Source organism: Cherax quadricarinatus, chromosome 59, assembly GCF_038502225.1.
Source record: "Cherax quadricarinatus isolate ZL_2023a chromosome 59, ASM3850222v1, whole genome shotgun sequence".
Taxonomy (NCBI): domain Eukaryota; kingdom Metazoa; phylum Arthropoda; class Malacostraca; order Decapoda; family Parastacidae; genus Cherax; species Cherax quadricarinatus.
In genome coordinates, this window is record NC_091350.1 from 6,651,013 (window position 1) to 6,677,679 (window position 26,667).

General features: G+C 38.1%; 1 protein-coding gene across 1 annotated transcript; it reads left to right on the top strand.

Annotated features, from left to right (window-relative positions):
* Positions 1-26,437, top strand: eIF3f1 (eukaryotic translation initiation factor 3 subunit f1). Its single transcript, XM_070097663.1, has 7 exons — positions 1-158; positions 11,881-11,957; positions 12,402-12,447; positions 15,133-15,243; positions 19,028-19,144; positions 24,929-25,062; positions 26,252-26,437. Exons 1-7 carry the CDS (start codon positions 50-52, stop codon positions 26,339-26,341), a joined length of 684 nt encoding a protein of 227 aa, XP_069953764.1. The 5' UTR covers positions 1-49; the 3' UTR covers positions 26,342-26,437.
* The last annotated feature ends 230 nt before the right edge of the window (positions 26,438-26,667 follow it).

Below are 26,667 nucleotides of genomic sequence, written 5' to 3' on the forward strand. Positions count from 1 at the left end.
GTCACATGTTTGTTCTTTTAACTAAGCGACCATTCCTCTGACAACAAACATGGCGCTCAACCTGGTAGCAAAAGTGCACCCGGTGGTGTTTTTCACCATTGTGGACTCTTATGAGAGAAGAAATCCTGACGCCCACCGTGTAATTGGCACCCTTTTGGGTAAGACTTTAAATTTTAAGAGCAAATTAATGGGCTAAAATAACCTGACGTAAATTGGGAAAGATGAACGTGAGCGCACGGTGTTTCACATATTTAAGGTGTACTTTGATGCTAGTGACGGGATCTTGATCCAAGGAATTGGGGCTACCTTTCTATTCCACGGATCAGTTTTGATTACCTCGCATTCCCCAGTTACTGTGTGATCCTTTCAATGCTTCCCATTATAATCCCAGATGTTTTCATCCTTCATGGAAGGACCCCAATGGAAATAAGTCAGACTTTTTTTGTTTTTTTTTTTTGTTTAGGTTACCCTAAGTAATTTACACTGTATGATAATTGTTATGTGCACCTGTACCTAAATAAACTTGCATAAAAAATATTTTGGGAAGAAAAGCAAAATCTCCAAAATGTCTTAAGGTAATCTTGACCCAACTTATTTTATATAAGTATAAAATTGGTATATTTTTTTTAATTTGTAGGATATGGATGTATTTATTGAAAATCTAAGAGTAAAATGATAATGGCGACTGGATCCAGTCATCAGATTGCTGGGCTTATTTCCGTTAGGAAACAAATAACTACCTTTTTTTTGGGTTATCCTACGTAATTTACACTGTGTGAGATAATTGTACCTGTGTGTACCTGTACCTAAATAAACTTACTTAAGGAAGGAAGGAAGGAGTGGTGCTTGTTGCTTAAGATGCAGACTTGGATTCATTTTATATCATTGCTTATACTAAATATACAATAATAGTTAAGTCAGTAGGCTGGAAAATTTGCCAGGTAAAAGAACTTTATGCACTTTAAGTGTCCAAGACATTTCAGCTTCCCTTTTTTCCTCGGTATGTATGTTTATTTAGGTACAGGTACACACAAATACAGGTACGTAAATTGTCGTAGGAGCTAGACCTAAACGTGAAACGGCCGAAAGGCGAAGCAATATTTCCCCTGAGAAATAATGTAAATAAAATTAATTCGTTCCAGACCAACAAAAATATTCTCAAAAAATACATTTTGTAAAGAATAACTATAGTTTTATACACACACAACACAGATAAATACATATATATATATATTATACAATACATAAATTACATTTTAAATGAACATTTAAAATAATATTTACTTCATTTTATAGAAATCCCCTCAAATCACTATTGAAGAGACTTGCTGGCATCTGGAAGGTAGGAGGAGGAGAGAGGGAGGACTTATTGTTTGGAAGGGGAATCCCCTTCCATAAAGACTTGAGGTAGCAAGTCCTTATCTGGGGTTTCTTACCTTCTTTGTCTTTTAAGGCCACTAGGACCAGCTTGAGTCACTGGACTCGTCACACAAAATAACTGTCAAGAGTGCTCTGTTTCTGGCATCTCTTTAAGATTTCCCTGAAGTGGGACAAGGTTTTGTCACTGAACATATAGCAGATATGGCTTGTTTCAGCTTGGTCAGGGTGGTACTTTTCAACAAAAGTTTGCAACTCATTCCACTTTGCACACTTTTCAGTCACAATTAATGGCTGGCTGGTTGGATGCCTGGCTGGCTGGCTGGTTGGATGCCTGGCTGGCTGGAAGCCTGCCTGGCTGGCTGCCTGGCTGGTTGCCTGGCTGGTTGCCTGCCTGGTTGCCTGGCTGGCTGGCTGCTTGGCTGGCTGGCAGGCTGGCAGGCTGGCTGGCTGGCTGCCTGCTTGGCTGGATGGTTGCCTGGCTGGCTGGATGGTTGCCTGGCTGCCTGGCAGGATGAGAGGCAGGGTAATGTTCACTCGTTGAAATGCGGGACAAAATTTGTCCAAAAAGAGTAGGCAAAACCCGAAGCGGCCAATTCCAAGGGCGGCCGAAACCCGGGGTTTCACTGTACGTACTAGCTTATTTCGCTTATCTCCTGCCAGTGGATGGGTCTTCATTCATATGCATGAAATATAAGTCTCCATTGCACAGCCCACTTCATATTTTAGAATTTGCATAATAGTTTATTGCTAAGCTCCAAACAGAACCCCTAAAGTCAGTAAGGTGCTGTATGACCTTATGGGTTTAGAGCTTCCTTATATGTATATACAAAAATTGAAAACATGGAAGCAAAGCTCATGTGATCATAAGGCTGTGTGTATACTAAATGTAAGTAGAAGTTTATAAGATTTTCTTGCCATCCTAATTGTTCATGAGACAGACCGTACAGTAATCCTACCAGAACGCAAAACACTTAAGAGGCTTCCATTCAGACTTCTATAACGGGACACTAGTACCACCAGAGCTGTGTGGTTACTGTCTGCCAACTTATATCACAAAGCCAGGTTAGACATTGTGGGGGCACTTCTATCTGACTTCTTCTTCATGGGTTTAGTATCATATGTATGAAATGACTGGTCCAAAATATTATTTTATTATTTTTTTTTTATTATCACACTGGCCGATTCCCACCAAGGCAGGGTGGCCCGAAAAAGAAAAACTTTCACCATCATTCACTCCATCACTGTCTTGCCAGAAGGGTGCTTTACACTACAGTTTTTAAACTGCAACATTAACACCCCTCCTTCAGAGTGCAGGCACTGTACTTCCCATCTCCAGGACTCAAGTCCGGCCTGCCGGTTTCCCTGAATCCCTTCATAAATGTTACTTTGCTCACACTCCAACAGCACGTCAAGTATTAAAAACCATTTGTCTCCATTCACTCCTATCAAACACGCTCACGCATGCCTGCTGGAAGTCCAAGCCCCTCGCACACAAAACCTCCTTTACCCCCTCCCTCCAACCCTTCCTAGGCCGACCCCTACCCCGCCTTCCTTCCACTACAGACTGATACACTCTTGAAGTTATTCTGTTTCGCTCCATTCTCTCTACATGTCCGAACCACCTCAACAACCCTTCCTCAGCCCTCTGGACAACAGTTTTGGTAATCCCGCACCTCCTCCTAACTTCCAAACTACGAATTCTCTGCATTATATTCACACCACACATTGCCCTCAGACATGACATCTCCACTGCCTCCAGCCTTCTCCTCGCTGCAACATTCATCACCCATGCTTCACACCCATATAAGAGCGTTGGTAAAACTATACTCTCATACATTCCCCTCTTTGCCTCCAAGGACAAAGTTCTCTGTCTCCACAGACTCCTAAGTGCACCACTCACTCTTTTTCCCTCATCAATTCTATGATTCACCTCATCTTTCATAGACCCATCCGCTGACACGTCCACTCCCAAATATCTGAATACGTTCACCTCCTCCATACTCTCTCCCTCCAATCTGATATTCAATCTTTCATCACCTAATCTTTTTGTTATCCTCATAACCTTACTCTTTCCTGTATTCACCTTTAATTTTCTTCTTTTGCACACCCTACCAAATTCATCCACCAATCTCTGCAGCTTCTCTTCAGAATCTCCCAAGAGCACAGTGTCATCAGCAAAGAGCAGCTGTGACAACTCCCACCCTGTGTGTGATTCTTTATCTTTTAAACAGACCCTGAGCTGCTTTGGGGATTAGCGTGGACGGTTACAAAGCATGGCTTGCTTCTGCAGTGTTTTAAAAATTGAGGTTGGAGAGTTGAAGGAGGAGGTCTTGCTTCTCCAGGAGGAGATTAGGAGGCTGAAGGTCCACCTCAATGGGTCTGGGAGAGAGTGTGAGGTGGCTGGAGTTGTGGGGAATGAGGCTTCTAGCAGTGAGGTGCAGTCTGTCTCTCGCTGTGAGGAGGCTGTAGTTGGGGAGGTAGCAACGGCTACCAGCAGTGAGGTGCAGCCCAGCACCTGCTACAAGTGGCGAGTGGTTCACAGTAATGGGAGGCGCATCAGAGTAAGGAAAGTTAAGAGTGAAGATCTGAAGGTAGGAAATCGCTTCTCTGTTCTTCAGGATGAATGTACTTCAGTGGCCAGTGAAGGTAAGGGTACTACTGCCCCTGCTAATGGAGGTAAGCGCATTCTTGTGGTTGGTGACTCTCAGGTAAGATATATTGACCGTGCTTTTTGTAATAGGAATAAGAAGATGAGAGATAGAGTGTGCTTCCCTGGAGCTGGTGTTGGGGACATTGTCAACAGGCTGGATAATATCATGTCAGGTAATGGGAACAAGCCCATTATCTGTCTCAGTGCTGGTGGAAATGATATTGGGAAGGGTAGGAGAGAAGAGCTGCTAGATAAGTACAGGTCAGCTATAGATTTCATTAAGTCTAAGGGAGGGATCCCAATCATATGTAGCATCTTGCCTAGAAGGGGAGTAGGAAATGAATGGTTGTCTAGGGCAATTGGTGTAAATTGCTGGCTAGACAGATACTGCAAGGAACTTGCAATCCCATTCATTGACAACTGGAACAACTTTTATGGCAAACATGATATGTATGCAAGGGATGGGGTACATCTCTCTGGGGCAGGGGTGGTAGCACTTGCAGACTCGATTGAGAAGGCCATTGGTGAAATGCCTATGATTTTAAACTGATGGAAGATAGAGGTATGGGTGTGTGTGGGAAACAAGCAGGTTGCAACACTAGGGTTGGAAACAGTAAATGTATAAAAGGCATTCAGCATGAAGTTATAAATAAAGACAATAGATCAGGTCAGCAAACAAAGGGGGACAGCAGAGGGCAGCAAGGGACTAGCTCCCTTAAGGTTTACTATACTAATAGCAGGAGTGTAAGAAATAAGATAGATGAGCTAAGATTAATTGCAAGTGCAGGAAACATAGATATTATTGCTATAACAGAGACCTGGCTCAATCTGAAAGATAGAGAGATGCCCTCTGAATGTCACATACAAGGCTATAAATTATTCCACACTGACAGGGTCAACAGGAAAGGTGGTGGAGTAGCGATGTATGTCAGAGACAATTTAAATTGTTGTGTTAGACAAGATATTAAATTAGAAGCGTCAGCCACTGAATCTGTTTGGTTACAGCTTCTCGAGGGCCGAGAAAAACTAATTTTGGGTGTGATTTACAGGGCCCCAAATCTTGATAGGGAGTGCAGTAAACTTCTATGGGACGAAATTCGTAAGGCATCTACATACGAAAATGTTGTGCTAATGGGAGATTTCAACTATAGACAGATTGACTGGAGCAATTTGACAGGAAATTTAGAGTCAGGTGACTTTCTTGATACGATCCAGGATTGTTTTTTAAAACAGTTTGTGACAGAGCCAACTAGGGGAAATAACCTCCTTGACTTGGTTCTTGCCAGTAGGGAAACACTAATTAATAATCTTGAGGTTAATGATGAGCTTGGGGAAAGTGATCACAAATCACTCAGTTTTAATATATCATGGAATTCCCCTAATAATGGCAATCAAGTCTCCGTCCCTGACTTTCGCTTGGCTGATTTCATAGGACTGAAAAATTACTTAGGTGGGCTGAACTGGAATGACCTGACTAAGGGTCAGGTAGGTGGTGATGGTTGCCGATATGATGCTTTCCAGGGCATAGTTCTAGCTGCTCAGTCAAATTATGTTCCAAATAGGGAAATCAGATCAAACAAAAATGATCCTAAATGGATGAACAATAGATTAAAATATCTGATTGGTCAAAAGAGAGGCATATATAGGCAAATCAAAAGAGGAGAGGGGCAATTAAGAAATCGATATATTCAGTTAAAGAGAGAAATAAAAAAGGGAATTAGAAAAGCAAAAAGAGATTATGAGGTTAAAGTTGCAAGAGAATCGAAGACTAACCCAAAAGGATTCTTTCAGGTATACAGAAGTAAGATCAGGGACAAGATAGGCCCACTCAAAAGTTCCTCGGGTCAGCTCACTGACAGTGATAAGGAAATGTGTAGAATTTTTAACACATACTTCCTCTCAGTTTTTACACAGGAGGATACCAGCGATATTCCAGTAATGATAAATTATGTAGAACAGGACGATAATAAACTGTGCACGATTAGGGTCACAAGTGACATGGTCCTTAGGCAAATAGATAAATTAAAACCTAACAAATCCCCAGGCCCTGATGAACTGTATGCAAGGGTTCTAAAGGAATGTAAAGAGGAGCTTAGCACACCTTTGGCTAATCTTTTCAACATATCACTACAAACTGGCATGGTGCCAGATAAGTGGAAAATGGCAAATGTGATACCTATTTTCAAAACAGGTGACAGGTCCTTAGCTTCGAACTATAGACCAATAAGCCTAACCTCCATAGTGGGAAAATTTATGGAATCAATAATTGCCGAGGCAGTTCGTAGCCACCTTGAAAAGCATAAATTAATCAACGAATCTCAGCATGGTTTTACAAAGGGGCGTTCCTGCCTTACGAATTTATTAACTTTTTTCACTAAGGTATTTGAGGAGGTAGATCATGGTAATGAATATGATATTGTGTATATGGACTTCAGTAAGGCTTTTGACAGGGTCCCACATCAGAGACTATTGAGGAAAATTAAAGCACATGGAATAGGAGGAGAAATTTTTTCCTGGATAGAGGCATGGTTGACAAATAGGCAGCAGAGAGTTTGCATAAATGGGGAGAAATCAGAGTGGGGAAGCGTCACGAGCGGTGTTCCACAGGGGTCAGTGTTGGGCCCCCTGCTGTTCACAATCTACATAAACGACATAGATGAGGGCATAAAGAGCGACATCGGCAAGTTTGCCGATGACACCAAAATAGGCCGTCGAATTCATTCTGACGAGGACATTCGAGCACTCCAGGAAGATTTGAATAGACTGATGCAGTGGTCGGAGAAGTGGCAGATGCAGTTTAATATAGACAAATGCAAAGTTCTAAATGTTGGACAGGACAATAACCATGCCACATATAAACTAAATAATGTAGATCTTAATATTACGGATTGCGAAAAAGATTTAGGAGTTCTGGTTAGCAGTAATCTGAAACCAAGACAACAGTGCATAAGTGTTCGCAATAAAGCTAATAGAATCCTTGGCTTCATATCAAGAAGCATAAATAATAGGAGTCCTCAGGTTGTTCTTCAACTCTATACATCCTTGGTTAGGCCTCATTTAGATTATGCTGCACAGTTTTGGTCACCGTATTACAGAATGGATATAAATTCTCTGGAAAATGTACAAAGGAGGATGACAAAGTTGATCCCATGTATCAGAAACCTTCCCTATGAGGATAGACTAAGGGCCCTGAATCTGCACTCTCTAGAAAGACGTAGAATTAGGGGGGATATGATTGAGGTGTATAAATGGAAGACAGGAATAAATAAAGGGGATGTAAATAGTGTGCTGAAAATATCTAGCCTAGACAGGACTCGCAGCAATGGTTTTAAGTTGGAAAAATTCAGATTCAGGAAGGATATAGGAAAGTACTGGTTTGGTAATAGAGTTGTGGATGAGTGGAACAAACTCCCGAGTACAGTTATAGAGGCCAGAACGTTGTGTAGCTTTAAAAATAGGTTGGATAAATACATGAGTGGATGTGGGTGGGTGTGAGTTGGACCTGATAGCTTGTGCTACCAGGTCGGTTGCCGTGTTCCTCCCTTAAGTCAATGTGACCTGACCTGACTAGGTTGGGTGCATTGGCTTAAGCCGGTAGGAGACTTGGACCTGCCTCGCATGGGCCAGTAGGCCTTCTGCAGTGTTCCTACGTTCTTATGTTCTTATGTTCTTATCCCAGGGCAGACTGCCTCCAGAACAGACTGACATAAGAACTTAAGAAAGAACACTGCAGCAGGCCAACTGGCCCATGCGAGGCAGGTCCAAGTCTCCTTCCGGCTTAAGCCAATGCCCCAACCTAGTCAGGGCAGGCCACATTCATTTAAGGAAGGAACACGACAAATGACATAGTAGCACTTAACCCTTTGACTGTCGCGGCCGTATATATACGTCTTACGAGGTACCGTGTTTGACGTATATATACTCATAAATTCTAGCGGCTTCAAATCAAGCAGGAGAAAGCTGGTAGGCCCACATGTGAGAGAATGGGTCTGTGTGGTCAGTGTGCACCATATAAAAAAAATCCTGGAGCACGCAGTGCATAATGAGAAAAAAAAAACTCCGACCGTTTTTTTTTTAATTAAAATGCCGACTTTGTGGTCTATTTTCGTATAGTATTTATGGTTGTATTCTCGTTTTCTTGGTCTCATTTGATAGAATGGAAAACATATTATAGAAATAGAGGTGATTTTGATTGATTTTACTATAAAAAGAACCTAGAAATGGAGCTCAAAGTAGGGGAAATGTTTGATTTTTGCCAATGTTCAAAAGTAAACAAATGATGTCATTGTCCAATAAATGTCCAACTAGCCATTCTAATATGCAGTCATGAATGGGTTGATGTTATTTATACAATTATTACAGTATTGCAGTAGTCTGCATAATAGTAAATCTTCTATTTTTTGTTTGAATAAAAATTCAAAATAGAAAGCAAGAGTAATATCAGAGGGGCCTGGAGACATGACTGATGAACAAAGAAAATGTTATTTTAGAGCCAGGAATGTCTGCATTGTTCATTCTGGACCTTATTTTGAAATTGTCATATTTTTTAATTTTCGTGAAATTGGCCAAATTGCAAATTTCTGACCACATTATTGGGTAGTTGAAATCGGTAAATGGGCAGTTTCTTGTACTCAATCGATAGAAAAAATGGAGTTCTAAAGAAATAGCTATGAGTTTGGTCGACTGGAACAATGGAATTAGCCGAAAATAGGGCTCAAAGTGGGCGAAATCGCCGATTTGTAAATATCGCCGAGGTCGCTAACTTCGCGAGAGCATAATTCCGTCAGTTTTCCATCAAATTTCGTTTTTTTGGTGTCATTACAATCGGGAAAAGATTCTCTATCATTTCATAAGAAAAAATAATTTTTTTTTTTTTTTACATGAAATTTTGCGACACCATGGGCCAGTTGAGTAAGTTTAAAACACTTGTCAAGGGGTTGACTCAGGATTGGGGCCAAAGTATGCGACAGTCAAAGGGATCTTTACCTGGTATAATTGAAATAAAATGGTCACTTGAACCCTTTTAACCCTTTCAGGGTCCATCCCGTAGATCTACGGCTTTACATTCAGGGTCCAAACCGTAGATCTATGCCATGAGCTAAGCTCACTCTGATAAACTGTGAGTGGTACATTTGGGCCTAGATATGAGAGAATACATCTATGTGGTATGTGTGCACCACATAAAACAGATCGTGCAGCACACTGTGTTTAATGAGAGAAAAAAAACTGAAATCATGATTTTTCGATTAAAACAGCGGCTTTGTAGTGTTTTTTCGTATGTTTTTTATAGTTGTATTTGCGATTTCTTGGTCTCATTTGATAGAATGGAAGACATATTACAGAAATAGAGATGATTTTGATTGGTTTTAGCACTGGAAATGGCTTGAAACTGAGCTCAAAGTAGCGGAAATGTTAAATTTTTGCCGATATTCAAGAGTAAACAAACGACCTCACACGTCTAATACACGCCAGCTGGTGGGTCTAATATACATTCACAAATATGGTGATGATATTTATACAATTATTACAGTATTGCATAACAGTAAATCTTCTATTTTTTGGTGTGAATAAAAATTCATTATGTGAATAAAAAATCAAAATGGAATTTATTTGTAAAGCCTCAAAACATAACTAATGAACAGAGGAAATGTTAGTTTAGTGCCAGGAATACCTACATTGTTTATTCTGGACCCTATTTTGAAATTGGAATATTTTGAACTTTGTGTTAAATTGGCCAAATTAACAATTTCCGATCACTTTATTTTGTAGTTGAAACAGTTGACTTGGCGATTTCTTGTGCTCAATCGATAGAATAGAAGTAATACTAGTGAAATAGCTAAGAATTTGGTTGACTGGAATAATGTAATTGGCCTAAAATGGGAGTCAAAGTCGGCAAAATCGCCGATTCGTAAATATCGCTGACACATCAAAATTCGCGAGAGCATAATTTCGTCAATTTTCCATCAAATTTCGTACTTTTTGTTTTATTACCTTCACAAAAAGATTCTCTACCATTTCATAAGAAAGAATAACAAATTTTTTTTTTTTGAAAATTCTTGGACACTGGTGCGTGACTCCAGATTTGGGCCTTGGACCCTGAAAGGGTTAATGATAATAATAATACGTATCATCATCTTCATTCACTCTAAAAATGGTGTGTTGCATGAGAATGGGAGTGTTCCTGTTTGTTTATTCTGTACTAACTTGTACAACTTGTACACAATGTAAGAGTATTTGTATTGTGAGGTAATTATTATAATAAAAAAAATATTGTGAGGTAAAAGTTTTACAAACTCTTACAAACGTACGTGAATGAACTAAAAGTAGACACATATTAATACACATTTATTTCGCCTGACCAAGTGATCGCCCACTACCTGTTCAGTTTGTGTTCTTACATTGTCTGAACTCTGTATCTCGTTCTCTCTCTCGTTTACTCTTTCGTTAACTAGTTGGCTCTCATTGATGATGGCGTCTAAGCTTAGCTGTGATAAAAAGAGGAGTCGTAAGCCTCTTGCTTTAAGTGCCAAGTTAGAGGATGATGGTGTGCCATTCTGATTTTATTCAATAAACACCCTGCCACTCACCTCTCACACATTAATATTAATATTTTAAGGTAAGTAATAAGTGTACTCTGTGTGTATCTTACCTTTTATTGTGTTTTTAATGCCTATTTCTATTGCTAACTTAATATAAGTTAGTGTAAACTTGTTGTCTGGCATTTATTGCATATTTTATATGTGCTCTGATAATAATACTTGTGGACCTGTGTGGTAGCCGGGTGGAGGGACAACATTACGTTTTCTCTGCTCAGCCACCAGAGAAAACGTGTATGAATCTGCGTTTGGCCCAGCCACTCCCCCACTCCACTTTTGTTTACAATTTTCGGCATGAATTATTCATTACTTCTCCCTTCGTTTATGATGGCATCTAAAGGTAGTTGTTAGAAACGATTAAATTCAGTGAACAAGGTATGTCGATGCTAATAATATGGCTCTGGGCCACAGTGTAGGTAGCCGGTAGGTGTAGCCCAGGCGGGCTACACCTACCGGCTACCTACACTGACTTCCTACAAATAAATACTACTCACCTCTCTTCCTACATTAAGACTACACATATTTTAAGGTAAATAATGAGTGTACTGTATGTGTATTTTAACTCTCTGGGCTGTTTTAAATATCGTATATTAAGTATGAGACGGGTAGCCAGGGCTACCTACACCTGACTTCCTACAAATATGTACTACTCACCTCTTGCCCTTCATTAAGTTTACAAATACTTTAAGATAAGTAATGAATGTACTGTGTATGTATCTTACTTTTTTGTGTTTTTACTGCCTAGTTTTATTACTAACTTAATATAATTTAGTGTAAACTTGTTGTCTGACATGTATATGCATTTATAAATGGAAAAAATGGAGAAGTACTTCTGGCAGTTTGGGAGAGATGCAGATGATGATCAAACTAAATGCAAATTATGTGATCAGGCATATGGTCATTGTCTTGAACACTGTGCTTCATTGTCCACTTATTGAGGAATACAGAGACAGACAGTATACTAACCCATGTGACATGTTAAGATATCTTATTAATGAAAATAAGATACCAGATATACTAAGCAAATTTCCTAAATTTGCTTGTAACAGATAAGTGAACTGTAGATAAAAAACCCATGTATACACCTGTTAACACTTTTGGGGCCTAGTTCCTAGGCCTTTTGTGTACCCATATGCTCTTGTGCTACCGTCCACAGGATGGATATGGGGTGCACAATAAACTAGCCACTTTGGTGGCAAAATCTAAATCTAAAATCTGTTTGAAAATGTTCATTTTATATTATGCATTTTCCAGGCACCATAGGTGTTGACAAGGGAGCCATTGAGATAACCAACTGCTTCTGTGTTCCTCACAATGAGTCTAAAGAAGAGGTTAGTAAACATATTTGGCACTTGAATTTTCATTTTCATACAGTGTTTCTCTTGTATATTGTAAGGGTTGACTCCAAACTAGCTGAGAAATATCTGACACTTGCATGTCAGATTTTTTCACTTCCCCTTTTTCTTAAGTAATTAATGTCCTATTTGTGGTGGTCTGTCTGCATTGATATGTTCATCATATATGATACTTTTATAAAGTTTCCACTCTTACAAGTTACTACCTCCTCTTTCAGTTTATTTCATTCTTCTACCACTCATAAAAACAAATTTCTTTGTATAATATTTGTTGTTAGCAATATAGTAATATGGTCTTACTGTACAATAATTTATTGTAATTTTCTGAATAAATTGGTAATTAATACTTCACTTAATGTACAGTATATGCAGTATTGTGTAAAAGTTATATTAAAAAGTAATTTTGTTTCTGTAAATTAGGTTGCAGTAGAATTGGACTTTGCTAAAGATATGTATGAATTGCATCGTTAACCCTTTGAGGGTCGACAGGCCCTCTCCGAAACTCGTTCTCAGGGTCGGCCAAATTTAAAAAGAAAAAAAAATAATTTTCTCTTATGAAAAGATAGAGAATCTTTTCCCGATCATAATGACACCAAAAGTTTGAAATTTGATGGAAAACTTACGGAATTATGCGATTTTGCCCACTTTGAGCCCCATTTTAGGCCAATTTCACTGTACTAGTCGACAAAAAACATGAATATTTCGCTAGAACTCCATTTTTTCTATCGAATGAGTGCAAGAAACCACCCATTTATGAAATTCAACTATCCAGTACAGTGGTCAGAATTTAGCAATTTTGCCAATTTCACACAAATTTCAAAAGATGCCAATTTCCGAATAGGGTCCAGAATAAACAAGAAAGACATTCCTGGCACTAAAATGACATTTCCTCTGTTCATTAGTCACGTCTCAAGGCCCCTCTTATATTCTTTTGCTTTCCACTTTGAATTTTTATTCTCACAAAAAATATAAGATTTACTGTTATGCAGACTACTGCATTAGTGTAAAAAATGGTATAAATATTATTGGTGCACTTGTGAAAGAATATTAGACTCACCAGTTGACGTGTATTGCACGCTTGGCACGATTTGTTTACTTTTGAACTTTGGTAAAAATCGAACATTTCTGCTACTTTGAGCTCAATTTCAAGGTACTTTCATTGTAAAACCAGTCAAAATCATCTCAATTTCTGTAATATGTCTTCCATTCTATAAAATGAGACCAAGAAAACTAGAATACAACAATAAATACCATACGAAAATACAGTGCAAAGTCGCTGTTTTATTAAAAAAAAAACGGTCAAAGTTTTTTTTTTCTCATTATGCAGTGTGTGCTGCAGGATATTTTTTATACTGTGCACACTGACCACATAGACCCATTCTTTCATATGAAGGCCTACCAGCTTTCTCCCACTAGATTTGAGGGCGCTAGAATTTAGGCGTACTAGTATGTCAAAAACCCTGGGTTGTAAGCCGTACTAGTACGACGTTTGCCCGAAATGCCTAAAACCCTCAAAGGGAGCTTAGTCTGACGAGCCATTAAGAGTGTGTTTAATGCGTCCATCCTTACTGGTGTTGTGCCAGAGTTGTGGAAGATGGCTAATGTGGTTCCTATATTCAAATCAGGGGATAAGTCCGTTCCTTCAAATTACCGTCCAATAAGCCTGACATCTATAGTGGGCAAGTTATTAGAATCAATTATAGCTGACATTATTAGAAGTCACCTTGAAGAGCATAACTTGATAAATGAATCTCAGCATGGATTCACGAGAGGTCGTTCCTGCCTGACAAATTTACTGACGTTCTTCAATAGAACATTTGAGGCAGTTGACAGTGATAAAGAATATGATATTGTTTATTTGGATTTTAGTAAAGCCTTCGATAGAGTACCTCACAAGAGACTCTTAAGAAAAGTGGCAGCTCATGGTATAGGAGGTAAAGTTCTAGCATGGATAGAGGCATGGCTTACCAATAGAAAGCAGAGAGTTACCATTAATGGGGTGAAATCTGAATGGGGATTAGTCACTAGTGGCATTCCACAAGAATCAGTTTTAGGCCCTCTCTTTTTCATAATTTACATTAATGACCTTGATGAAGGGATTACGAGTGACATGAGTAAATTTGCTGATGATACAAAGATAGGCCGTATAATTCATTCTGAGGAGGATAGCAATGAACTCCAGGAGGATTTGGACAAATTAATGTCTTGGTCTGAAAAATGGCAGATGAAGTTCAATGTGGATAAGTGTAAGGTACTAGTCCTTGGTAATGAAAATAACCCTCGAAGCTATAATCTAGGTGAAGTAGAGCTTGATCATACAGAATGTGAAAAAGACTTGGGAGTCATGGTAAGCAGAAATCTAAAGCCAAGACAGCAGTGCCTTAGTGTGTGCAACAAGGCTAACAGATTACTTGGATTTATCTCAAGAAGTATAAGTAACAGAAGTCCAAAAGTTATTTTACAGCTCTATACATCACTAGTGAGGCCTCATTTAGATTATGCTGCTCAGTTTTGGTCCCCTTACTACAGGATGGATATAGACTCATTAGAGAACATACAGAGAAGAATGACTAAAATGATTTAGAGAACATACAGAGAAGAATGACTAAAATGATTTACTGTGTAAGGAATCTCCCGTATGAAGATAGACTTAAAGCCTTAAATCTCCACTCTCTGGAGAGACGTAGAATGAGGGGAGATATCATTGAAGTGTATAAGTGGATGACGGGCATAAACAAAGGAGATATTAATAAAGTACTGAGGGTGTCGAACCAGGTAAGAACCAGAAATAATGGATTTAAGTTGGATAAATTTAGATTTAGAAAGGACATAGGTAAGTACTGGTTTTCTAACAGAGTTGTAGATGCGTGGAACAATCTTCCCAGTAGGGTGATAGAGGCTAGGACCTTGGGTAGCTTTAAGAAGAGATTGGACAAATATATGAGTGGGAGGGGCTGGGTTTGATTGGTGTCAATGGGTACGGGAGTTATTTCTTGGGTAGCTTTAGGTAGAGGTCGTTTTGATAAGGACCTGCCTTGCATGGGCCAGTAGGCCTTCTGCAGCATTCCTCCATTCTTATGTAAGGTTTGAAAATATATAAAATGTTCAGTAATACTCATGACACTATTAACACCAAATTTTCAATGATTCTGTTTTCAGGGATATGTGAGTGCCAGTATGGGAGTTCCTGGCCGCACTCCAGGCACCATGTTTGCTCCTATTCCAGTTGAGGTTATCTCTTATTTACCTGAGATAGTAGGAAGTGAGTTTGCTTTTGTATTTTAAGATACAAACATAAATTATCTTAAACAGTTACTGTAGTGCTACCAAAAATAAAATTCACAAGTACATTAGGATTTAAGACAGCTTGTCATGATAACCATAGTTTTCATTTTGAGAGGCTGCATTATGGTTTCCCAATGAATTTTGTATCTCTTGTTAGAACAGATAGAGGGTACATATATTCAGCTGATGACTTCTATTAACCCTTTCAGTGGCTGTCACATATCTACATTATTGATGCCAGGGGTCCCTCAGATAGACCTAAGTTTTGGACACGGCTCCCTCAGATAATCTGTGAGCAGTAAATTTTGGCCTAGATATGAGAGAATGGGTCTGTGTAGTGAGTGTGCACAGTATAAAAAAAAACCTTGCCCTACACTGTGCATGATGGGAAAAGCAAAACTGACTTTGTGTTTAGTTTAAAATACAGTACAATATATAATTTAACTCTGATATCTCACCTTGGCTTGAAAGGAGTTGTGAGCATAAAACATTGTTAGAGATGTGAAAGCACAGTAGATTTGAATGGTAACATCACTGATGCGACTTTTTTTTTTTTTTTTTTAAGGTTCTTCACTTCATCATTTTCCTGGGCTTTGTTACATTAATTAGTCTTATTATGCTCTCCGAATGATATTATTCCTTAATCTTCTTTATGGTTCTTTCACTATTGAGTGATATGCCTGCATTTAATATCCTGTTTTGTTTTGAGTTTATTCTTCATATTTATATAAGCAATTGGAATTGGTCAACATTCATCATGTTATTTTCCTCTGCTCACTGGAAGACTTTGCTGATATCTATATAATTTTTGTGCCATATACTGAGGTGACTCATTCTGATATCATTCTCAAAGGATGATACACAGAGCTATGGCTAGTGTTTTTACCTAGTATATTATGAAGATTAGAGGCAATAAAAGTGACAAGACTATGCTTAGGGGCAATGAGATTTTTACTTTACTAAGATGATTTTTCTTTACTACTGTACTATTATTTGCAGTATTTGTTAGTAATGTAAATATTTAGTTCCTTACTTTTCCTGTTATAGGTGTTGACCTCATTTTTTGAGGGGCTGTGTTTTAATTTTTTAAAACCTGTAGATGAATGGTTCAGAGAACCGACAAGTTGATAAATTAGACACATGTGCAACACTTAGGTATATTTAATGAGGAAACATTTCGCCACACAGTGACTTCATCAGTTCATACAAAGGTGAATTATGAAGAACAGGAGTAGTTTGAGGTAATCAGTCCCTCAACCTTGAAAAGAGTACAGCATATGTGCAAAGAAGTGGCTTTTACCTGAGATTTTACCTGAATCTTAACTCCTTCAAAAAACGAGTATTTGTGCTAGTAGTGCTTTACATTTTTTTATAAATACAGAATTTTAGGGTTCAGGCACAGTTATGGGCATGTTGCCATTTTTTTTTTAATTGTGGGATCTGTACTAATCTTATATAATTTGTAGGGTTGGCAGAATAAAGGAAAAAAGTATCTGGATCTTCATTTCATGATGTTGATTGCATTGCTGAATGTTTATTCATTCTGTCCTTTCAGGATTTTGTTAATTTCTTTGTTTCATCAGTGCATGAATCACCTTTGAGTATAGGGCCAAAATTGAGCTTTTTTTTTTTTTTTTTTTTTTTTTTTTTGGATTTTGGATATGTGAAAAAAAAAACTACTACCCCCCCCCCCCCCCCCCCCCCAAAAAAAAAATATTTTTGTGTTTTCTGCTGAGGTTTTCTTAATTTGTTGACAATTTATTTTGAGCAGTTCAGCATCCTGTTTTTATTTGTAAAGTATTCTTCAGTAGTATTTGATTTCTTTTTTTTTCGTCTTTCTCACTTGGACATATTTTATATAAAACTTGTATGCTATGAATTTAGCTTTTCCATACACTGGTTTAAGTTAAGAGTGCTTATGATGGCTTCCCAGAGAATGATACCTTCTTGTTTATTTTTTCTGGTGAATCCTTAAGATTCTCCACACATTTATATATACATTTTTTTTTTTAGTGAGGGTATCAGTGTGTATTATATTTGAGATTGTCTTTGATTAGTTTTTCAATGTCAAGATCCAATATAGCAAATATTTAATCCCTAATAAATCACATCAATTATTTTTCCTCTGTAATCTTTAACCCGTAAACGTCCAAACGTATATATACGTTCACTACCCCAGTGTCCTGAATATTTTGAAAAATAAAAATAATTTTTCTTTTAATGAAAATAAAGAGCACATTTTTCTAAGTGTTATAGGATTAAAATAAAAAAAATTAAGGTCAGTACTTACTGAGATATGAGGCTGCAAAGTTGGCAACATAGTCCTGCCGCTTGCAGAAGTGTTGCCGATATACCATTTTCTCTCATTTTTATAATATTTTATATAATTTTTATGTTCTGATAATTACAATTTATTGTAGTTCTTGTCATTTCATAACCAATCTTTGTTCTGACACTAATATTAGGTACTGAAATTGTACTCAAATTGTCACAAACACATTGACAGGTGGACATTTACACCTGCCTTGGTCATTTACTATTGTCTAGGAATATATACAAATTATTTATTGGTCCCAGCAATGTTTTGGATACACGGGAGTATAGAAGAAGAAGAAGGAAGGAGGAGGAGGAGGAGGAAGGAAGAAGCTCCCTTGAAGCAATGCATAAGACAAGTGTTCAGTGACAAGCATCTGAGGGCAGTTATAAGATCAGATATGAGATGACATTTGATGGGCTTCAGCAAGGGTGCAGAGATAAGACGAGATAAGCTATGACAATTGATGGGTGCCATCAGGATGCAGAGATATGGGATGACATTTGATGAGCTTGTATCTCTGATTATCTGTCTTATTTCTCTGTCTGCTTGTTTCTGTCTGTCTCTGTCTCGGAGAGAGCCACTGTGAACCAACAGGTATTCTTATGCATTATATCTACAAGCACAGTATAGCACTTTGGATTTTTTAGGTTATCCTGGGTAATTTACATTAAGTATAATTGTATTTTGTGTACTTGTGAGACATAGACAGAGACAGATAGACAGAAATAGAGAAATATGTACAGACAGAAATAGACAGAGACAGAGATAGACAGACACACAGACAGACTCTAAACTTGGGGTTAACATCACTTTCCTCTTAAAAGGGGAGTGTTAATAAGACATTACATCAGTGAATCCTTGGTGTTTGCAGCACTGTTTGCACTAGCTGGCACTCAGTTTAACTGGCGCTCCCACAGGGTACTAAGTGATCCTAGATTTTTTTAATATGGTGCACACCGAGTGTTAAGTCCCATTCTATGCTGACCAGGCATCTCAGGCCAGTCATGCCAAATTTGGAGGCAGGAAAAATAAAACATATATTTACATTTGGGGCACTAGTGGTAAGATATGTTTATATACATGTTTGGACCGTTTACAGGTTAAAACTATTGTACAAAGGAGGGTTCTTTTTTATGGGGGTATATAATATCACACTAATGAATATGGTTACCCCGCCTTCCCTCCATTCCAGATTTAAATACCTTTCTAGTCATCCTATTTTGTTCCATCCTCATTCCTCTGTATTGTAAGTAAACCCTCTAATTAATGGACTAAGAGGGTGTATAGTATTGCAGATTGTCTGTAACTTCCGAATTATGAAATTAAACTTTCATGATTGTTTGGTTGTCTTCTGAACCAGATTATTCTGCTTGAAAACTTTAAATTTTGTAGGAAAATCCTTATTCTCCCATGTGTTTATTAACATTGCATTCATTTTTCCTAGCAAATGCCACACAAAAGAGCAAATATAACAGGCAGCGTTTAGTGGAACCTACAACTGACTTGCATCAGATTTCTGAGGCAACGCAAAACATGGAAGCAACTCTTGACATTCTAATTGGTACGTATTTATGCCATTAAAAAACACTACCTTGCTGTTTTTTGTTTGTTTGTTTTTTTAACGGAAATGGCTGTTCCTGTCAACTCGTACATGCCATATTTTAAGTTGGTAAGATAAAGTTCTCTTTAACTACTGAATAGGTTACAGATCATAAAAGTTAATGCAAAATTTAATGCAATAGAAAACTATGGAATTTTCACTGAAGATAGCAAGTGCTGGTCACAGTACGTATGCACCAAAATATTTTCGTAGGTATGTACAGTATATATACATGTTGTAGATTCTGCTTGGGGAAAGAGGGTAAATGCCCCATGGCCTGGTTGAGGACCAGGCCTCCTAACAGTGTTGGGAGCTGGAGTAATTATGAATTTGAATATTGAGGGGTCTGTGGAGAGAGATTCACATGTTGATGAAGGGATTTTCATGGGTTGACTGTCAGGGTGAACCAAAACATTGAAGGCTCAATAATTTTTTTTTTTTTTTTTTTTCAACACGTCGGTCGTCTCCCACCGAGGCAGGGTGACCCAAAAAAAAAAGAAAGAAAATCCCCAAAAAGAAAATACTTTCATCATCATTCAACACTTTCACCACACTCACACATTATCACTGCTTTTGCAGAGGTGCTCAGAATATAACAGTTTAGAAGCATATACGTATAGAGATACACAACATATCCCTCCAAACTGCCAATATCCCAAACCCCTCCTTTAAAGTGCAGGCATTGTACTTCCCATTTCCAGGACTCAAGTCCGACTATATGAAAATAACCGGTTTCCCTGAATCCCTTCACTAAATATTACCCTGCTCACACTCCAACAGATCGTCAGGTCCCAAGTATCATTCGTCTCCATTCACTCCTATCTAACACGCTCATGCACGCTTGCTGGAAGTCCAAGCCCCTCACCCACAAAACCTCCTTTACCCCCTCTTTCCAACCCTTTCGAGGACGACCCCTACCCCTCTTTCCTTCCCCTATAGATTTATATGCTTTCCATGTCATTCTACTTTGATCCATTCTCTCTAAATGACCAAACCACCTCAACAACCCCTCTTCTGCCCTCTGACTAATGCTTTTATTAACTCCACACCTTCTCCTAATTTCCACACTCCGAATTTTCTGCATAATATTTACACCACACATTGCCCTTAGACAGGACATCTCCACTGCCTCCAACCGTCTCCTCGCTGCTGCATTTACCACCCAAGCTTCACATCCATATAAGAGTGTTGGTACTACTATACTTTCATACATTCCCTTCTTTGCCTCCATAGATAACGTTTTTTGACTCCACATATACCTCAACGCACCACTCACCTTTTTTCCCTCATCAATTCTATGATTAACCTCATCCTTCATAAATCCATCCGCCGACACGTCAACTCCCAAGTATCTGAAAACATTCACTTCTTCTTTTTTTTCTCAAAAACTCGGCCATCTCCCACCTAGGCAGGGTGACCCAAAAAGAAAGAAAATCCCCAAAATGAAAATACTTTTATCATCATTCAACACTTTCACCTCACTCATACATAATAACTGTTTTTGCAGAGGTGACCAGATACAACAGTTTAGGAGCATATATAAAGATACAATATAAAAAGTGACCTGAAATAATATAGTAAATTCCTTATAGAATATAATATCAGGGCCCCAATTATATATATACCGTCCTATTACATATTCCTCCAAACTGTCAATATCCCAATCCCCTCCTTAAAGGGCAGGCATTGTACTTCCCATTTCCAGGACTCAAGTCCGGCTATATAAAAATTACCGGTTTCCCTGAATCCCTTCACTAAATATTACCCTGCTCACACTCCAACAGCTCGTCAGGTCCCAAAAACCATTCGTCTCCATTCACTCCTATCTAACACGCTCATGCACGCTTGCTGGAAGTCCAAGCCCCTCGCCCACGAAACCTCCTTTACCCCCTCCCTCCAACCTTTTCGAGGACGACCCCTACCCCGCCTTCCTTCCCCTACAGATTTATACGCTCTCCATGTCATTCTACTTTGATCCATTCTCTCTAAATGACCAAACCACCTCAACAACCCCTCTTCAGCCCTCTGACTAATACTTTTATTAACTCCACACCTTCTCCTAATTTCCACACTTCGAATTCTCTGCATAATATTTACACCACACATTGCCCTTAGACAGGACATCTCCACTGCCTCCAACAGCTTCCTCTCTGCAGCATTTACAACCCATATAAGAATGCTGGTACCACTATACATTCATACATTCCTTTCTTTGCCTCCATTCATAACGTTTTTTGTCTCCACATATACCTCAAGACACCACTCACCTTTTTTCCCTCATCAATTCTATGATTAACCTCATCCTTCATAAACCCTTCCGCTGACACATCAACTCCCAAATATTTGAAAACATTCACTTCTTCCATACTATTTCTCTTCAATGTGATATCCAATTTTTCTTTATCTAAATCATTTGATACAATAATCACCTTACTCTTATCTACGTTCATTTTCAACTTCCTACCTTTTCACACACTCCCAAACTCGTCCACTAACCTTTGCAACTTTTCTCTAGAATCGCCCATAAGCACAGTTCCATCAGCAAAAAGTAACTGTGTCAACTCCCATTTTGTATTTGATTCTTTTCCCGATCATAATGACACCAAAAGTATGAAATTTGATGGAAAACTTACGGAATTATGCTCTCGCAAAGTTAGCGGTCTCGGCGATGTTTACGCATCGGCGATTTTGCCCACTTTGAGCCCTATTTTCGGCCAATTCCACTGTACTAGTCGACAAAAAATCATAATATTTCGCTAGAACTCCATTTTTTCTATCGAATGAGTGCAAGAAACCACCCATTTATGATTTCAACTATCCAATACAGTGGTCAGAATTTAGCAATTTTGCCAATTTCACACAAATTTCAAAACATGCCAATTTCCAAATAGGGTCCAGAATAAACAAGAAAGACATTCCTGGCACTAAAATGACATTTCCTCTGTTCATTAGTCACGTCCCAAGGCCCCTCTTACATTCTTTTGCTTTCCACTTTGAATTTTTATTCTCACAAAAAATAGAAGATTTACTGTTATGCAGACTACTGCATTAGTGTAAAAAATGGTATAAATAATATCAGCGCACTTGTGAAAGAATATTAGACTCACCAGTTGACGTGTATTGGACGCTTGGCATGATTTGTTTACTTTTGAACTTTGGTAAAAATCGAACATTTCTGCTACTTTGAGCTCAATTTCAAGGTACTTTTCATTGTAAAACCAGTCAAAATCATCTCAATTTCTGTAATATGTCTTCCATTCTATAAAATGAGACCAAGAAAACTAGAATACAACAATAAATACCATACGAAAATACACTGCAAAGTCTCTGTTTTATTCCAAAAAAATGGTCAAAGTTTTTTTTTTCTCATTATGCACTGTGTGCTGCAGGATTTTTTTTAGACTGTGCACACTGACCACATAGACCCATTCTTTCATATGTAGGCCTACCAGCTTTCTCCCACTAGATTTGAGGCGCTAGAATTTATGCGTACTAGTACGTCAAAACCCCCCTACGCGTAAGCCGTACTAGTACGACCTTAAAACCCTCAAAGGGTTAAAATACACAACGTTTTAGCTTCTATGACAGTACTCGGGAGCTTGTTCCACTCATCCACAACTCTATTACCAAACCAGTGCTTTCCTATATCCTTCCTGAATCTGAATTTTTCCAATTTAAAGCCATTGCTGAGTCATGTCTAGGCTCGATATTTTTAGCATGCTATTTACATCCCCTTTATTAATTCCTGTTTTCCATTTATACACCTCAGTCATTTTTTTTTTAACAAGTCGGCCGTCTCCCACCGAGGCAGGGTGACCCAAAAAGAAAGAAAATCCCCAAAAAGAAAATACTTTCATCATTCAACACTTTCACCTCACTCATACATAATCACTGTTTTTGCAGAGGTGCTCAGAACACAACAGTTTAGAAGCATATACGTATAAAGATACACAACATATCCCTCCAAACTGCTAATATCCCGAAATGCCTCCTTTAGAGTGCAGGCATTGTACTTCCCATTTCCAGGACTCGAGAGTGCAGATTCAGGGCCCTCAGTCTGTCCTCATAGGGAAGATTTCTGATACATGGGATCAATACACAAATAACCTGCTCATAGAAGAGAGGAGCTTACGATAACGTTTCGGTCCGACTTGGACCATTTACAAAGTCACACTTTGTAAATGGTCCAAGTCGGACCGAAACGTTGTCGTAAGCTCCTCTCTTCTATGTGCGGATTATTTGTGTATCGTTCCAGTCACGGTATTGTGCCTTTTTTTATTATACATGGGATCAACTTTGTCATCCTTTGTACGTTTTCCAGTGCATTTATATCTATTCTGTAATATGGTGACCAGAACTGTGCAGCATAATCTAAATGAGGCCTAACCACAGATACATAGTTGGATAACCTGAGGACTTTTATTCATACTTCTTGATATGAAGCCAAGGATTCTGTTAGTTTTATTGCAAACACGTCTGCACCGTTGTCTTGGTTTCAGATTACTGGTAACCAGAACTCCTAAATCCTTTTCACAATCAGTAATATTAAGATCTACATTATTTAGTTTATATGGGGCATGGTTATTTTCCTGTCCAACATTTAGAACTTTGCATTTATCTGTGTTAAACTGCATCAGCCACTTCTCTGACCATTGTATCAGTCTATTCAAATCATCCTGGAGTGCTCTTATGTCCTCATTAGAATGAATTGGACAGCCTATTTTGGTGTCGTCAGCAAATTTGCTTATGTCGTTATTTATTCCCTCAATGTTGTTTATGTAAATTGTAAACACCAAGGGGCCCAACACTGACCCCTGTGGAACACCACTTGTGACGTGCCGCCCATTCTGATTTCTCCCCATTTATGCAAACTCTCCACTGTCTGTTTGTTAACCATGCCTCTACCCAGGAAAAAATTTCTCCTATTGTGTGTGCCTTAAGTTTCCTCAATAGTCTATGATGTGGAACTCTATCGAAAGCCTTACTGAAGTCCATATACACAATATCATATTCATTATCATGATCTACCTCCTCAGATACCTTAGTGAAAAAAGTTAGTAAAATCGTGCCGAGGGCCATCTTTTCAAGATGGCTATGAATTGCATTGACAATTATTGATTCCATAAATTTTCCCACTATGAAGGTAAGGCTTATTGATCTGTAGTTCGACGCTAAGAACCTATCACCTGCCTTGTAAATTGGTATTACACTTGTCTGGCACTATGCCAGTTTGTAGTGATATATTGAAAAGATTAGCCAAAGGTATGCTAAGTTCAGTTCCTCTTTTCATTCCTTTAAAACCCTTGCAAACAGTTCATCAGGGCCTGGGGATTTGTCAAGTTTTAATTTCTCTATTTGTCTGAGGACCATGTCACTAGTTACCCCAGTCATGCATAGTTTATTATTGTCCTGTTCTACATAATTTATTATTTCTGGAATTTCGCTAGTATCTTCCTGAGTAAAAACTGCGAGGAAGTGTTGAAAAGTTCACACATTTCCTTATCACTGTCAGTGATCTGACCTGAGTTATTCTTAAGTGGGCCTATATTGTCCCTAATCTTACTTCTGTATACCTGAAAGAACCCTTTTGGGTTAGTCTTCGAATCCCTTGCAACTTTAGCCTCGTAATCCTTTAGCTTTTCTTACTTGACATTTGTTAGTATCAACCTTAGTGTAGAATATTTTTAACTTTTTTTTCTTCGTAAAACTTGCGTATTATAAATAAACCAACTTTTCATCTTTCAGCATATGTTGATGATGTCCTAAGTGGAAAAGTACAAGCTGACAATTATATTGGCCGTGAGCTAACCAGGATGGTGAACCAGGTACCTAAGATGTCTGCACATGACTTTGAGGAAATGCTGAACACCAACATGAAGGTACTAAATAATTATATTGTTAGGAAAAGATGATGACACTATGCAAAAAAACACAGTAGCTACATTAGACATTATATAATAATAATACATTAGACATTGATGTAATTCAAGTATAATGAAATGGAAAAATTAATCCTAGAGGAAACCCCATGGCATCGACATAACTGACCTCACAGGTTTAGGATCTAGACGTATATTATTATAATCAAAAAGAAGCGCTAAGCCACAAGGGCTATACAGCGTCCAGACGTATAACTTGGAGCGTAGCAAGTCATTTTGCCTGCTTTAATATGTTTATACTATAGTTGATTACCAATTTGTAATGCCTTTAGAATGAGTGGAAACACTACCACCTGGATGTTATACTCACTCATTTAGTTTATTATTACAATCAAGACTTGAGTGGCAAACCCACAAGGGTTGTACAGTGCTGCAAGGTGGGATGAGCTAAAGAAGAAATGTGTGAAGATCTGAGTCCAATGAGGATTAGGGGTATGTAAGAGACAAGAGTTAGCAAGGGTAATGGGGAGCACTAAAGAGAAAATATAATCAAAGTTGGTATAATAAGGCAGTTGGAGAGGGAGTCATCATTAAAGGTGGGGCTGTCAGTGAAGAGGTCAGAAATTCATTTTGTTTAAATTTATAATTAAAAAAGGGACCAAAAAATGGAAATGTTTGCTTGTTACTCTTCTCAGAAAATTCTACCTTTATTGCAGATACACAGTTTTTTTTTTTTTTTTTTTACTGAAATTGACTTGTGTTAACTCTAAGTTTGTACATCACAACTCTTCCCTTTGCCTTGTAGCTTTTTATGACCCGTATAATTTGGTGTATTTTTAGCATAATAATTGGCACATTACATAATTTTAGATATGCAGTGCATATCAAAATTTTTTAATGGGGTGGCATATTGGATGCAATTTTTCAAAATAACATGGTGTTGCTTTACAAGGTTTACTGTACCTGACCTGAGAACAGTTACAATGTGTGTGTAAGTGCAACAATAGTAGTAGTGGTAGAGGTCCCTGCCTACACTATGTCTCACCCTATAAATAGATCAAAGGTATAAAATACTGAAGATGGCAACTTAAGATACATGTGCAAAATCTGTTTTTTTATAAGCCTGTTTTGAAATAATTATATATTTTGTATCAGACTTTTTAAATAGTTAATTTTTTTTTTTTTGCAGGATCTGCTGATGGTTATCTACCTGTCTCAACTTACCAAGGTCAATGTGAGCCTGAATGAGAAACTAACAATGTTGGTAGCTACACAGTAAACTCATTTTCTCTGAGGCAGACTTTTTTTAGATAAACAATATATATTTTATGGTTAGGCTCAGAGTTGCTATAAATAATAAACAAGCAAACACATATTTGTACAGCAGTTTTATTTAGCCTAAATTGATTCTTTGTAAATGCACATCTAGTTCAATAAGTGATGGCACAACACTTGAATTTTCTGGTGGGTTGGTAAAAAATTTTTTAAACACGTTGACAGTTTACCACCAAGGCAGGGTGACCCAAAAAGAAAGAAAGAAAAAAAAATAATCACCATTCAATGCTTTCACCATCACTTACATAATCACTATCTTTGCAGAGGCAC

What these genes read in the sequence shown, in the direction of transcription:
- eIF3f1 (XM_070097663.1), top strand. Translation starts at nt 50, where the DNA reads ATGGCGCTCAACCTGGTAGCAAAAGTGCACCCGGTGGTGTTTTTCACC. An exon ending in AACTCTTGACATTCTAATTG is followed by an intron (nt 19,145 to 24,928) that starts GTACGTATTTAT and finishes TTCATCTTTCAG; the next exon opens with CATATGTTGATGATGTCCTA. An exon ending in TGCTGAACACCAACATGAAG is followed by an intron (nt 25,063 to 26,251) that starts GTACTAAATAAT and finishes TTTTTTTTGCAG; the next exon opens with GATCTGCTGATGGTTATCTA.